This window comes from Acipenser ruthenus, chromosome 24 (assembly GCF_902713425.1).
Source record: "Acipenser ruthenus chromosome 24, fAciRut3.2 maternal haplotype, whole genome shotgun sequence".
NCBI classification, from domain to species: domain Eukaryota; kingdom Metazoa; phylum Chordata; class Actinopteri; order Acipenseriformes; family Acipenseridae; genus Acipenser; species Acipenser ruthenus.
The window spans coordinates 24,358,120-24,373,454 of NC_081212.1; the positions used below are offsets into that span (position 1 = coordinate 24,358,120).

At 39.9% G+C, this 15,335-nt stretch overlaps 1 protein-coding gene across 3 annotated transcripts in view; it reads left to right on the forward strand.

Annotated features, from left to right (window-relative positions):
• Positions 1–4,783: 4,783 nt before the first annotated feature.
• The window catches only part of LOC117429564 (proprotein convertase subtilisin/kexin type 6-like), a 34,947-nt gene continuing 24,395 nt past the window's right edge, over positions 4,784–15,335 (forward strand). The window contains exons 1-6 of one of the 3 annotated variants that reach the window (XM_058998894.1): positions 4,784–4,969; positions 8,547–8,651; positions 11,507–11,617; positions 12,896–13,039; positions 13,220–13,296; positions 14,145–14,233. In XM_058998894.1, coding sequence (XP_058854877.1) covers positions 4,799–4,969; positions 8,547–8,651; positions 11,507–11,617; positions 12,896–13,039; positions 13,220–13,296; positions 14,145–14,233 — 697 coding nt within the window. In that variant the 5' untranslated portion in view covers positions 4,784–4,798. Of the gene's footprint in view, positions 4,970–5,636; positions 6,186–8,546; positions 8,652–11,506; positions 11,618–12,895; positions 13,040–13,219; positions 13,297–14,144; positions 14,234–15,335 lie in introns of those variants that run through there. The other 2 variants (XR_009308435.1, XM_058998893.1) reach the window with 2 other exon arrangements.

Here is a 15,335-nt window from a genome sequence, read left to right on the forward strand (position 1 = left end):
GCTTAAACTGCAACCACAAAGCTTCTCCTAGGGCCAGATTCTCCTGCTATGAATCCATTCTAAAAGTGTGATGCAGGCTGGTTTTAGCAAGCTGACATTTATACAGAAAAGTGCTGCTGCTTTCACATGCAGAACTAATATTGTCATTGATTGACCTTGTTTATTGCTTTCTATTGATTTGCCACCCATGTTAGATAGTTAATTAACTTGTAGAGGTTGCTCTAATATTCTGATACAGAGTCCATCAAGGACTAATCCACTGGAAATGGGATGGTGAAAACATCATTAAAAAGGGATTGTGTATTACCCAGGATTGTGTTGAATGCTGTGCAAGCAAATTAAAGAACATTCTTTTGCCTTTGAAATAGATTACATTCATTTAAACCCAGACGCTGTCCCTTGCACAACAAAAGCAACAAGTTCAGGCTGATTAATAAACAACACGGACTACCAATTCCTGACTGCACTACTAAAACCTGCTGTGTTCCACCTTCACACTGCACCATGCTGAAGTATATTTCCTTGGGTCAGCCCACGCATTCGGCTTCACCAGAGTACAGAGAGACCTTGCTGGCCATCCCTGAAAGTCTATTAGGTTGTGAGTTTGTGATGAGCAGTTTTTAACTGAGTTCCTACAGCTAAAATGATATTTGGGGAATGTAAACAAATGGGCTATCAACAAGTCATTGATAACGTAGTGTGCTCAGAAGCTAATCTGGAAAACTAAACAGATGCCACATAATTAGGTTTTAGTGGTTAACATGTAAAACGTATTAAAAACTGCATCGTGTCTCTTTGAAAAGACTGTCTTGTTTGTTACCAGGGTTCCACTTCAAATCCCAGAATTCAATTCAAAGAATAAACAGAGCAAGCTGAAATTCACCCTCCGGTTTAGGAGGTCTCTGGAGTCTTCACTGGTTTTAAAGCTACAGGTTTTCTCCACCGTTGATCCAATGCCAACAAGATCAATCTTTTGTAGCCTTGAACCAGACATAGTGACTAACATTGCTTTCAATAAACAATGCAATGAGAAATTGGTCTATTATCTGTTGATTCCTTAGTGCAGAGGGTCTTACTGGCAATATGCCATCAGAGACACGTCATTTGTATTTCGATGTTTGTGTGCAGGTTACTAGACATAATGCAGCAGGGTTTTATTTTCAGCTTAACAGAAATACAATGACCACAGATTTATCAGAGCTGTTTACTCATTGGACCATGTGACTCCTTATTAAATGTATTTACTAGGTTTGTAACTAGTAAAATCGGATCAAATTGTGCAAAGTACTTTTCTGCACATTACATAGCTTTTTTGCAGATGTTAAGTTGTGTTGCTATGTGCCTGGTGTATAATTGTTCATCTCTGAACTTCACTCAGAGCATAGTCTTACCCCTTCTCTTCTCTACAATGCTGGTTAGCAAAGTACAAGAAACAAAAACACTACACTGGTAGCCAAATGTTATTTGATTGAAACTCACGGTCAATGACACAGTCAATAAAGTTGTTTTCCTTTTAATCATGGCATAAACTGGTCACTAAAAAAGAGAGGAAGCGCAATCTATATTCAAGTTGCTAAACTACAACATTAAGGTTTTTCATATGACAAATGCATTTCACAGATATGTATCTTATATATTGAGAATATTGTATAGGTTGCTTTGTATAATGTAATGTTAAATAGAAATATCTAAACAGCGTATTTAATCGTAATGTGTCATAATTTTCATCTGATACAAACTATCTGATATAAAGACATTTTAGATAGCTGTATCACATCAATACCAGGCTCTATATATTAGTAGTATATACAGTACATCATAAAGTGACTGTAAGTTACCTTCCAATGAGTTACACAAAACAATTTTATGCTAAACATAATAACATTATAAAAATGGCTACCTCAAAAGGTTCTTTTCATGTATCAACATTTTTTGTTTCCAAATTTCTGATACATAACCACTTGAAAGCTTCAGACTATTCATTGTAGGAGTGCCAGTGCTGTAGACAAAGCTTCTAGACACTCGCTTGCCAAGAGTTTTAGAGAAGACTCCACATTTAGGAACACCTTCTCCCTTCCAGGCTTCAAGGTGCAAACACGAGGGATGAACACATACATGAAAAACCACAGGGCCCACATGCCTGCCAGCTCTTGTTTTCTGGGCACAGCTTATAACAGAGCTGCATTATTTGTTCTCTTTGGAAATGTTCTAATTGGTTGGTTTACTGGAACAATGTCCAGCTTCTGAACAGATGGAGAGCATATTTATGGTATAAACCTCAAGAGTTAGGACACAGTTTACAGGGAAGGAGGACCACCCCAGCATACTCTCACTTCAGCACACAGGCAAGAAATTAAGAAACAAGAGAGGTAAAACTAAACGCTGCCGATTGCGCAGAATTTGAAGACCATCGTGATTATATTTTGACATTTCTTTTTTTCCTACTTCAGCTATCAAAAAAGGGTGTTCTTTAATTCTTTAATAAATATCTGCAATCTCTTTGAATGTATCTGATTTAGCAAGCTCTTGATCTGAACCAAGCGTGTTTGAATTCCATGACGTTGAAAGATACCAAACACAGCATTTTTATTCATTCGACTTCTCCTTTAGCCCCTGAAAACATGAACCAAAATGTTATTCTGAACTTGCAAAGGCTTGCATTATGACATTATAATTTGCCTGCAGGTCAACTGGTGAGAAACAACCTCTAGGTGCACATAGGGGCCTTTAAATTAACTTGTTTACAGAGTTGTTTACTTCGTTTTCAGACCTTTGCAGTGAATAAAACAACTTGTTGGATCATTTTGTTACTGAAGCAGAAAGTGAGGGGAAATGAGCATTTAGAGTCTGTACAGTATCAGCATCTCCAGTTAGCCTGGGATCACACATTTCCAGTTGAGGGAAATGAGCGAGTCGGGATCGCTCACAGGGGGGGCTTGTTTTTCCTTTGGGGTGGTTAGGTTTACCCACGACTCTCCTGGGAGATGGAGAAGCACAACCTCTGTTTCTGGATGAAAGCAAGGATACCTGTGAGTCACTCCTGAGCCGAACCGTCTCTTAACCCTTAAAAGGGTCAAAATCAAAGCTTTCAAAAACCCGACTCTCACATGTAAATAGCACGACAACTTGCTTCTCAGCACCTTACAATTTTGCTGTGGGGCATTGTTTGTTTTTATGGTCTATCTTTCCACCACAATAAGTTTGAGGACACTGTTTTCTACCCAAGATGATTTCCCCAATCTGAGCCTCACACTCACTTTCTACGTGGAAAAGGTATTGTAATTTCTGTTTTTAACTATAATGCAGTTTACAGATTTAATTCATAACCGGTTACTGCTGCAAGCAGGAGCTTGTCTATTTGCATTGCATAGTATGTGCTGTAATAGCAACCAGGATTCAAGAAGGGTGGCGATTCTGTCAGTTAAAATTATGTCAACGTCTGGTTTCTGATAAAGTAAGATGATCAAAGGGGTAACCTACGGAAGTCATGTAGTAAACCTAGACTTTGAAATTGTATTGTAGTGAATTACTGTATATGATTGTGGAACAGATTAAATAGATTTTTTCATCCATGAATAATGACCTGATTCCATCTGAATCAATCGTCCTCGACTTCTGCTGTAACTGCAGAGCAGAAGACATTTCATTAGATTGTTAATGATTCAAGGTAGTGCACTTCCATCATGCAGTCATAAATTCTGAGGTAAACCTGGTCATGCATACAGTCTGGTTAACTATAGCTTCAACAGTGCTATCGATCGCATGTAGATGCTGTAAAACCTGCCGAGGTCATGGCAAGCCACTTCTGGAAAGGTAAAGTAGAAGACATGAGGAAGATATTTAATTGAACATTGTTGGAGATGTGGAACAAGCGTCTCTCACTAGATTCGGTACACATTTCAAATGAGCTTCTGCAGGAATGTGTTTCGGAGCCTGGAAACCACACAGAGCAGAGCACTCTAATTGGGCTTCGGATTGGAAAGTCAGTGACAGTGACTGACACTGTCTTAGTGTCAGGGATTACCATGACAAGACACTGCAAGGCTAGGGCTCAGTCATTACTGTGTCAAACAAGTAAGCAGTAATTCCCTTTGCAGCCACAATCATATCAGTCTGAAAACCACTTTCTTTCTTAAGGCTTGGGGGAATTGGAAGGTAAACAGTTGCTATAACAACATGCTAATACATATATTGTTGATGTCATATCCAAGATGTTAAAAGAATAATATCTCGAGGTAGCTATAGATTATAGTGACTGTGTGGTACAGCCAAAAACAGCTTTCACTGGCTTACTGGCAGGATCATGGCTCAGAATAAAAGCAGTTCAGTTATCCCTTTGTGAAAATCCCAGTGTGCACAGAGGTCGAGCCAAACTAAAGTTATTAACCCCTAAAGATGTACTGCTCAAACCATCATATACTTAGCCTGCTTTGCATGCAACAACAAAGAAGACTGTACTGTTATGAAATTAGTAAAGGGTATCAAGGCGTTTTATATCAACGGTTCTGTTTTTATGGTGGATTCTTTAATGTTGTGTATCCATTTCACCTACAGAAAATAGCTCAATAGTAACACAGTTATTATCATTGGTTAATCCGTTGGGGTTTAAATCACTCGTGCAAGGAGATGAGAATCGATTGCTGTCAAGGTCAAAAGAAAACACTAGAGCATTCTCCCATTACTACGTAACTGGTGCATCTCATTACCACCGACCAACACCCACTCCGCGGGTTCTTTAATCTCAGTGCTTGGAATAGTGTGCCAACACTCGGGTCTGTTCTGTACTGTTAACATAATCATGTTATCGTCCGTGTTTATTTTCTGCAATTTTAGGCATTTATTAGCTCGCCCAAAACGGACAGTAATATTTGGTAAATGGAAGGATTGTGGTGTACTGGTATTTCCCACAAGTACTCCTCCGGACGTTGGATGTTTTGAGGCCTCCTGGGAACTGCACAGACGGGAACTGGTAGCTGTACTATATGTTTGATTAAAACTCCGATGCACAGACTTCAAGTGTATAGGGTTTGTTTTTTTCTCACTGGCATGCAAGCTACAAACTATATACACTAAATAATAATAATAATAATAATAATAATAATAATAATAATAATATAAAATGTATTCGTTTTATATAAGCAATAAAGGCATTCCATGTTAATACAGTCCAGGTTGTGCAGGCTATTAATGTTCTGTACCACGTAGTGCAGCGGTGTGTTAGTTAGTACATCGATATAACATAAAAATGGGTTGCTGTGCCACCTGACAGAGCTACTGGATCGGGAGAAGAACATTTAAATAATAACAAACACAACAAAACAGCCGAGCAGCACAGTACAGAGTAGAAATACAATCCATCGTTGATTATTTAAACACACGGATGCATGAAACCCCGGTCTGTGTCCCTTATCAAAAGTACCTTGATTGTGGAATAAACGAATTCCACACTTAACAAAAAAAAAAAAAAAAAAAAAAAAAAAAAATTCGCTTGTTGGAAATACCTCGCATTAGAAGTCCATTTTTTTAAAGATGCAAAACAGAATGCACGAACAAATAAATGAAGTTAGGCGTTTTAATTGTTTTTCCAGAGTCCCCGTCTTAATTCAATAAAGCGAGCGATCACATGTGATTTGCGCGGAATTAAAGGTGTGCAGCTCAGTACTAGCTGCTTTGATCTCTGGCTGCACACCAACACTTCTCGCCAGTTCGAGATGTACCTTCTATTTTTTGTTGCTATAGGCTGAGTGGGAGTGCGGCTCGCCATTGGCTGCTGTGTTGACATATAGTGGAGCGTTAGTGCGGCACGAGCCACTTCTTTCTAATAGAACTTTTTTTTTTTTTTTTTTTTTTTTTAAATATATATATTTATCACACAGAGAATGTAAAACCATCTCGGTCCAAGGACATGTACGCCTCTCACACAAATTAAAGAAGCACTATTTTATTATTATTATTATTATTTAAATAAACTGTGCAAAAGCTGCCATTTATGTTTCTTCAGCACTACGATCATGCAACACTGTGCCAGCATGCATCTGAGTTTTAGATTGTTTTTATTTTTAACTTTTTGTGAGTCCCTGCCTACTCGAAATATTTACACTAATCACTGGGCCGTTCGAATTACAGGGGGACCCGAAGAAGCTGATAAACTTGCTACAAAATATGGCTATAATAATTTAGGCCAGGTAAGACAATTATTATTATTATTATTATTATTATTATTATTATTATTATTATAATTATATGGTTTTGCTTCGTTGCTATTTCAGATGCAGTTAACTACATAGTATATGCATTTGTCACGGAAACAAATGTAGTTTAAATGTCATTTGTAGCTAACACAGCGGTTCTAGTTTGCAGTACACTCTGCAAGATAGCATTCATCGCTTTATTTTCTACAGCAGCTTAAATACCAAATAAAGGTCTTGATTGGAAGTCTTTAGCAGGAATAGTAACACAAACAGTTGTTCGGATTGTATGTGTATTCTAAAGAACCCGGCACCGTACTGCAGAGTGAACGAAAAGTGGGGTATATATACAATGCATTACAAGTTATAAGGAAAGCTTTCCAAATTAAACCGGCAAAGCTGCTTGTTTCAATGCAAGATGATTCAGGGACACGGTTGGTTCTGCATGCATTGGGAATGCGCAAATTCGTGTTATAAAGTGGGCTCCAACTTTATTTTAGCAGCCAGGGGCCCATGCATTCCCAAACAATTCAAAGCCATCTTGTGGTGGACTGGGGCAATACGCAGGGTAGACGCTTGACATACCGTGGGAAGACGGCTATGGCGCTACTGATTTGTTCTCATTGTTTATAAATAATTAACATTCACAAGCTCAGAACAGCAGTCCAAAAGCGAACTACAGCAGTACCGTAATTGTCTTGATTAGGCGATGCAGACGACTCCGCTGGCGTTTGTGTGTATGAATTGTTTGGTCGCTTAAGGCTGATAAACAGGTCTTGCAGAAGGCTCCTTTTTTCTTCTCCTTTCATTTAATTAGATTGTCTCGTGCTGGATTTGTGTTCTGGCAGAATCCAGGGTGCTAACAGCACAGGCACGCACAGGTTGACTGATGCCTTGACTGTGTGAATAGAATATTAAAAGTTGAAACGCTATAAAAACAATGCAAAGACCAGCCACCTTGGTAAACACCTAACAATTGAAAAGGGAGAAAAAGGGAATGCACAAAAAACATACCCTGTTCAGTGAGTGACGGTTGATTGGAATACAACAAAGAGTATTTGCATTTTTGACGTTTTAATTCATAATCACAACCCACATGTCCTTATGACACCCATTGAAAAATTGCTTGTCACCCATTGCCTATTCTAGTAATTTAATTACTATCACAGTCAGCAGACTGAACCTCTACGGGCATGACCAGCTAGCTTCAAAGCCTTCCCATTTGATTGTTTTTTTAGCTCTAGAGTAGCAGGGGGATTATTATGGATAAGCTAAACACATCGTAGGCCCTATACAGTCTTTTCCGTTTCTTCATCCTATTGGAGCAAGATGAGGGGGGAGGGCATGCATTCATTGTTGCCAAAACTGATTGTGAAATCTATTTTTATTTCTCAGAATTTTGCATTTCAAGCACGTTCTAACTCGCATGGTTATCTTTACAACATCAAAAGACAAAGTATGGTAGTATGACGATCTCCCAGAGGCTTATAGGGACCTAGGTGTGATTTGCAAGCGTTTGTAGATACTCTGTATCCATGGAACCAAATTGTGATGAAAAAGAACAATGCTTAGAATGCCATGTAGTGCTTGTTCCTTATTTTGATATTAATGTGTAGTAATAGATGTTTTACTTGCGCATGTGTAATTTTATTTGGCAGTTGTTTCTCAAAGCGCTTGAAGATACTGAAAATTGGAGACAATTCAGTTTTAATAGCAGTCACATTTAGTACATCAGATATCTGGAACACAGTGTTCAAAACATATTACACTAGTACACAACAGAAAAATAACTTATCATTGGAATATTTTTATATCACCACAGCGCTCTAAATTCCTAAACTGAATCAGTAAATTGATCAGTAACAGAGTCAAGACCTGCTAAAGCAGCACGTGGGGGTGGTGGAGAGGGGGGTCTGTTGTCTTGGCGTTTATACACTCCATGCAATATATTTTTGGAATGAGAAAGCATGAGAAGCAATTCATTCTCAATCACTCACCATGCTGTCGCCTCCTCCTGTTTTATTAATTTGATCTTCTCTCGTGAAGCAGTCATCCAATGTTGATTAAACGTGTTATTGATGTTCATTGAGTTAGAAGTATTTGAATCTAGGTCACGGTGACCTGCTGTGACTGATTGGGCTAATGAACGCTAGATCTTGAACTGCCTGAATGTCATCAACTCTGCATTTGCTGCAAGAATGTATTCAGTATACCATGATTAAAGATCACACCATAGGAGAAAAGTGTTCAGGTTACCTCATTCTTATCTGCTTTTTTTTCTCTTTGCGGGAATATAAATGTTTCATATTATAAGAAATTCACTATCTCACAATATTTGTATTTTTCTTTTTTTTTAAGATTGGAAGCTTGGATGATCACTACCATTTTCATCACAGCAAAATTGTTAAAAGGTCTGCTTTCACTATGAAGGGTGAACATAACTTTATCCATATGGACCCAAAGGTAAGTTTCAGAGAACCTTTTGGTAGGACTATTAAATTGTACAGTAATCCACAGTGTGGGTTTTCAACCGTATGTTAACTTGTCATTCTGACCTTTATGAAGTTTATGAAGACATCATTTAGACGCTGATCTTTCCATATCAATACATACTTTATATACATTTTTGTTTTGAATTATTAACTTATTAAATATACAAAAGCAAATCTGAAGCACTGTATATATTATATATAAATACAAAAAGCTAGCAAGTACAAATGCCCTTTTATAGTATATTATCCGATAAAGCGGCTGGCTTGAAATAGTGTTTCCATCCCACCCTCGTCAAGAATCTCTCCTCTACACACTCTTCACGTCACCTCTTCTGATCTTGATAGAAAAAGAAAGCGCTCCTCATTTACACATTACTGGCGTTCACTCAAACAGATACTATCATGTCCCAAGATGTGTGTGCAAATGGGAGGTAGAGCTGAACACTCGGTAACCTCATCCTACCCAGTACTGCAGCCTCTGCTGATCTCGTCTGCACTTGTATCTCATGCTGCGTGACGTTGCTTTTCTGCACTTGTATTGCATGCTGCGTGACGTTGCTTTTCTGCACTTGTATCTCATGCTGCGTGACGTTGCTTTTCTGCACTTGTATCGCGTGCTGCGTGACGTTGCTTTTCTGCACTTGTATCTCATGCTGCGTGACGTTGCTTTTCTGCACTTGTATTGCGTGCTGCGTGACGTTGCTTTTCTGCACTTGTATTGTGTGCTGCGTGACGTTGCTTTTCTGCACTTGTATTGCATGCTGCGTGACGTTGCTTTTCTGCACTTGTATCTCGTGCTGCGTGACGTTGCTTTTCTGCACTTGTATTGCGTGCTGCGTGACGTTGCTTTTCTGCACTTGTATCTCATGCTGCGTGACGTTGCTTTTCTGCACTTGTATCTCATGCTGCGTGACGTTGCTTTTCTGCACTTGTATTGCATGCTGCGTGACGTTGCTTTTCTGCACTTGTATCTCATGCTGCATGACGTTGCTTTTCTGCACTTGTATTGCATGCTGCGTGACGTTGCTTTTCTGCACTTGTATCTCGTGCTGCGTGACGTTGCTTTTCTGCACTTGTATTGCGTGCTGCGTGACGTTGCTTTTCTGCACTTGTATCTCATGCTGCGTGACGTTGCTTTTCTGCACTTGTATTGCGTGCTGCGTGACGTTGCTTTTCTGCACTTGTATCTCATGCTGCGTGACGTTGCTTTTCTGCACTTGTATCTCATGCTGCGTGACGTTGCTTTTCTGCACTTGTATTGCATGCTGCGTGACGTTGCTTTTCTGCACTTGTATCTCGTGCTGCGTGACGTTGCTTTTCTGCACTTGTATTGCGTGCTGCGTGACGTTGCTTTTCTGCACTTGTATCTCATGCTGCGTGACGTTGCTTTTCTGCACTTGTATTGCATGCTGCGTGACGTTGCTTTTCTGCACTTGTATTGCGTGCTGCGTGACGTTGCTTTTCTGCACTTGTATCTCATGCTGCGTGACGTTGCTTTTCTGCACTTGTATTGCGTGCTGCGTGACGTTGCTTTTCTGCACTTGTATCTCATGCTGCGTGACGTTGCTTTTCTGCACTTGTATTGCATGCTGCGTGACGTTGCTTTTCTGCACTTGTATCTCGTGCTGCGTGACGTTGCTTTTCTGCACTTGTATTGCATGCTGCGTGACGTTGCTTTTCTGCACTTGTATCTCATGCTGCGTGACGTTGCTTTTCTGCACTTGTATCTCATGCTGCGTGACGTTGCTTTTCTGCACTTGTATCTCATGCTGCGTGACGTTGCTTTTCTGCACTTGTATCTCATGCTGCGTGACGTTGCTTTTCTGCACTTGTATCTCATGCTGCGTGACGTTGCTTTTCTGCACTTGTATCTCATGCTGCGTGACGTTGCTTTTCTGCACTTGTATTGCGTGCTGCGTGACGTTGCTTTTCTGCACTTGTATTGCATGCTGCGTGACGTTGCTTTTCTGCACTTGTATTGCATGCTGCGTGACGTTGCTTTTCTGCACTTGTATCGCATGCTGCATGACGTTGCTTTTCTGCACTTGTATCTCATGCTGCGTGACGTTGCTTTTCTGCACTTGTATTGCGTGCTGCGTGACGTTGCTTTTCTGCACTTGTATCTCATGCTGCGTGACGTTGCTTTTCAAGCAGGCGTTTTGGCTAGTGTTGTCTGTAGCGTGACGTTAGTCTGCTCGACTGGCTTGAGGTTTTTAAAGTTTGATCTAAGAATTCAGATTGAGGGGTAATACGAAGATGTCTTTTATTTCATTATTTCACCGATTGATAATGTGAGTGTCCAGCGGAGGGAGTTACTAAAATAAAAAATAAAAACATGCAGAGTTTCATTCCATAAAGGCAGCCCGGTCAGGTCAGAAGATTGGGTGAACATTTCAAAAACTGGCAGCGTAGATGAATAACAAGTAGTTTACATTTATTGGTGTGCACATTACACAGTATGTGTAAAGCCATTTTCTGCTTCATTGCATTCTCAATTGTGGTTTCCAGCACTCTGACAGTGGAAGTGTTGGTGTATCATAGATTTGATTGGTGTAGGATTTTACGCTTGCATGACGAGACATGTTCATATTGGCTTTGTATTTATAGAAGAGATTCTAGTTGCAGACCTAAATACATATGAGGATTTGACATTTTTTTATTTTTATTTCTTTAATAGTATTCATGAATAAGCAGTATTTAAAGGGGCAGCGTCCACCTTAAACCAGGTTGTTGACTGTATAGCTGTTTCTTGTCAAATGTTATCGGTATTGCTAAATCACCAGTGTATCCCGTTCTACTGTGATAATCACTGTACTGCTTCTCTAGGTTAACTGGATCCAACAGCAAGTGGTAAAAACACGGGTGAAGAGGTATACGCAGAATAATTTCAGTTTTATCCACTTCAATGATCCCAGATGGTCCAATATGTGGTACATAGTAAGTAACCCTGAACCTTTTCTACATTTGCCGTTGCATTTTGCTGCGTTAGTGGAAGACCAGTATGTACTGCACGTAATGTAGCGGCTTTGTTGATTTCTTCTGTCTGAAAATCTCTCCTCTGCCCCCCAGTCTGAAACACACACAATAATAGGGCTGCATCCTGTACTAATGTACCTACTGATATATTCTTTAATTAAAAGAATGTGTGATAAGAAGTCTTTCTGTTTGGCCATGCGTGAAATGATGCAGACTTCTGAGAGAGGTAAATCCTAGTAAAGCTGAGCTCGGAATGGATTAAACCACGCCACAGGACATAAGGAGATGAGCTTGCCACAGTTATTTACTTTGGTTGTCCCAAGTGAGATGCTAAACATAGTGTACTAATTCAGTCTCTACATATAAACTTGGAGTGTGATTTCTGAGCACTGTGGAATTGTAAAACTTGAGAGTGGGCATATATTAACAAATTCCAGAATAATATTTCTTGTATTAGTCTCAACACAAAACAACATTTGCCCTAACTTGTGCATTACATTTTTAAGTGTTAGAATATGATTACAATGTTTACCACCATGAAAACGCACAATTATTTTTAAAATGAGCACAAAGGCAGCATTCATCCACTAGGAGCTAATTCCATTAGAATCGGAAGTAAAAACTCATTTTAACGCTTGTGATTACAGGCAAGTACATTAGAATGCATTTCACATTTGCAGCGTGGATCTTGCAGGTAAGCTGACAATCAGGTCACGCACCAATGCCCTGTACTGTAAGATGTTTATTGGATGCCTGTTGAGATTCCTCACCAGGACTGTCTCTGAGGTGTTTGTTCTGCAGTGCCGTACAGCATTCTAACTCTTCTCATTTGTCACAATGCATTTTCCGAATCTTCCAAGTGAAGGCATTCTTACAAAGCAGTTTATCTGCCTCATACTTGAAATGGTGAAATAAATCGGTAAGGGGTCCTGGCAGGATTTTCAAAGCTGAACAGACAGCTCAGACAAAAAGGGAGATTTACTGTAAGACAGCTGTTGAACGTGTTCTTAAGTGAACAGCTTTTCTAAATCTTGTCTCCAGGAAATGAATTGTGCAATAAGAACGCTACACAGAGGGAATTGCCAGTGATTAGGAAACGGTTTTATAAATGACTATGACAGACTGGTCTGTATTTTTGTAATCCATGCAAGAGGCACACGCATGTTCATTTTTTTAAACATCTGTTCTGTGCTTTTCCACAGCTCTTTAATATTCACCTGTTGTCTGTCTTTTGTTCAGCACTGTGGTGACAAGAGCAATCGCTGTCGTTCAGAGATGAACATCCTGGCAGCCTGGCAGAGAGGATACACAGGCAAGAATGTCGTGGTAACCATCCTGGATGACGGCATTGAGAAAAATCACCCAGACCTGGCACAGAATTACGTATGTGTGAAGAAAAAAAAAAAAAAACCTTCTGTAAACTAATCTTATCCAATCTGAGGCTATGTGTTGGTCTGTTTTTAATTTGTAGTTTTAAATGGAATAGATGTAGGTCATGGTGATATAATTTTACATGTGTGTATCTATATCTATATCTATATCTATGTTGCATTTGTTTTCCAGGATTCACTTGCAAGCTATGATGTCAATGGGAACGACCATGACCCCACTCCACGCTACGACGCCAGCAATGAAAACAAGTATGTGCTAGACTGTCTCTGCCAGTGCTGCTGCTGGCAATCAGGTTTCTGTCAAAGAGCCCCAGCTTTACGTGTGAAAACATGTAGGGTGAGCTAATGCAGTAAGAGAATCCACTGCATTAATCTTCACCTTTCACACCCGTGTTCAGTGTGATGTTGAACCGGTTCATGGAAGAAGCTCTACAGTATTATGTAGCACCTGTCAGCAGGCAGAAGTCGAATGGGTTTTTAATGACCGTGACGCAGTATTGCTCTGTGGAAGGCCTCATACTTGAAGATGCTGCTGCTGAGGGATACGTTTAATATCATCATGTAAAACTACAATACATGGGACTCAATACAATAATGTGGCTTAAAACAAATTGGCTTTTTCAGTATTTTCTTTTATGTGACATTGTACGAGAAGAGGCAGCACACTGCACGCTGGTATTCTATTTTCACATTGTACTTTAGATTGGCTTATTAATACATTGAAATGTTTATAAGCAGAGCTGTTTGTTTGTTTGTTTATTGCTAACTACTAGTTTTTAATCCGCAAGCTTATATAAGCCATATGTGAAATGTACGAATGCACCCATGCCAGATTTGCAGCAGTTTGAACACTGGAGTGAGCACATGGCAGGGCCTGGCACCCCCTTGCCCCACTCACAATGGCCTGCCAAGTGCATGGTCGGCCCCCTGGCAGATAAAACAGATTTGTGGCTGCCACTTTCTTTTTTTTTAGTGTTTCTGTGCTAGTATCGTTGGAAAGTTGTGGACATCTCTTGCGTTCTCTCTCTCTTTTGTACATGAAAAACCATTTTGATTGTAAAGTGATTTTTAACCGAGTCCTTTTTTTTCCCCTCTAGACATGGTACACGGTGTGCTGGGGAAGTTGCAGCTGCGGCAAATAACTCCCACTGTATTGTTGGTATTGCATACAATGCGAGGATAGGAGGTAAGGAGGCTTCAGATTCCTATGATTCCACATGAGTGCACAGATTAACCTTGAGGGGGTTTCATGGTAAGAAACGGTCTGACAGCTTATTCATTCAGGGGCTCCGAGTGGGCGGGCAGTCGTGCAATCACAAAATAATTGTTTTTTTTAGGAATTTATGCGAAGGACTTTTTTTTTTTAAATCAAAAATTGAGATTGAAAGTGTGCATTGCATATGAATAATTGCATTGTAAACCCTCAGATGAACAGTGCCAGACACTCTCTCGGGGTCATACAAGCTGCCAAGGTCTCACTTGCCTTACGGCAATTGTTATGACTCTTTGTCTGATGCAAGGGCATGCATCACGTGTCGCCCAAGGAGAGCGATCTTGAAATGGGGTTGTTAATAACAGGCAGTATGGAGAGACTAGAGACACATTCATCAACTGCTTTATCTAGGGATGATCTTCTTGTGTGAAGCATTCCAATTAACCTTTTTTTTACTTTAAGTGGAAACTTGGGCATTCTATTGGAATGTGACCCTGTGCTGATCCCAGCTATTCCCTTAAGACCCATTTGTACTGGCTTTGTTCTTTTAGAGATGTCTGCTCAAGTGCAAAATACAATACAACACCATACCACAGGTGGCTCTGTTGGGAATTCCCGTCAAATGCAATCATTGTATTCATCTTTTGGGGGGGGGGGGAATATCAGGGCTGTTTGCCATAATAAATGTTTTTCAGGCTGATCCCATTGGTGACATCACTCTCCATAAAAACAGACCTCCAACGCTAAAACTGCTGGGTCCCTATAAACTATAAGCAACTGAATTTCCATCATTCAGTCTTCATTCCTATGCTAACAGGGTCATTAAAAAAAAAAAAAAAAAAAATCCCCTAGCTAGCTCGGAACAAGGTCTGTTGTCCAAGCCATATTCTAATAGACCGCACTGTTATTCCACTTGAGGAATTGCCCTGCTCTGCTGCTGCCACTGGAAATGGAAACAAGGAATGTTTTTGCTGTTGTTTTCAGGTTATTTCCATTTGCTTAACCTCACTAATCTTTACAGAGCAGGCTGTGTGATTTCCCTGTACAACAATGAAATTGACAATCGGCAGTTACA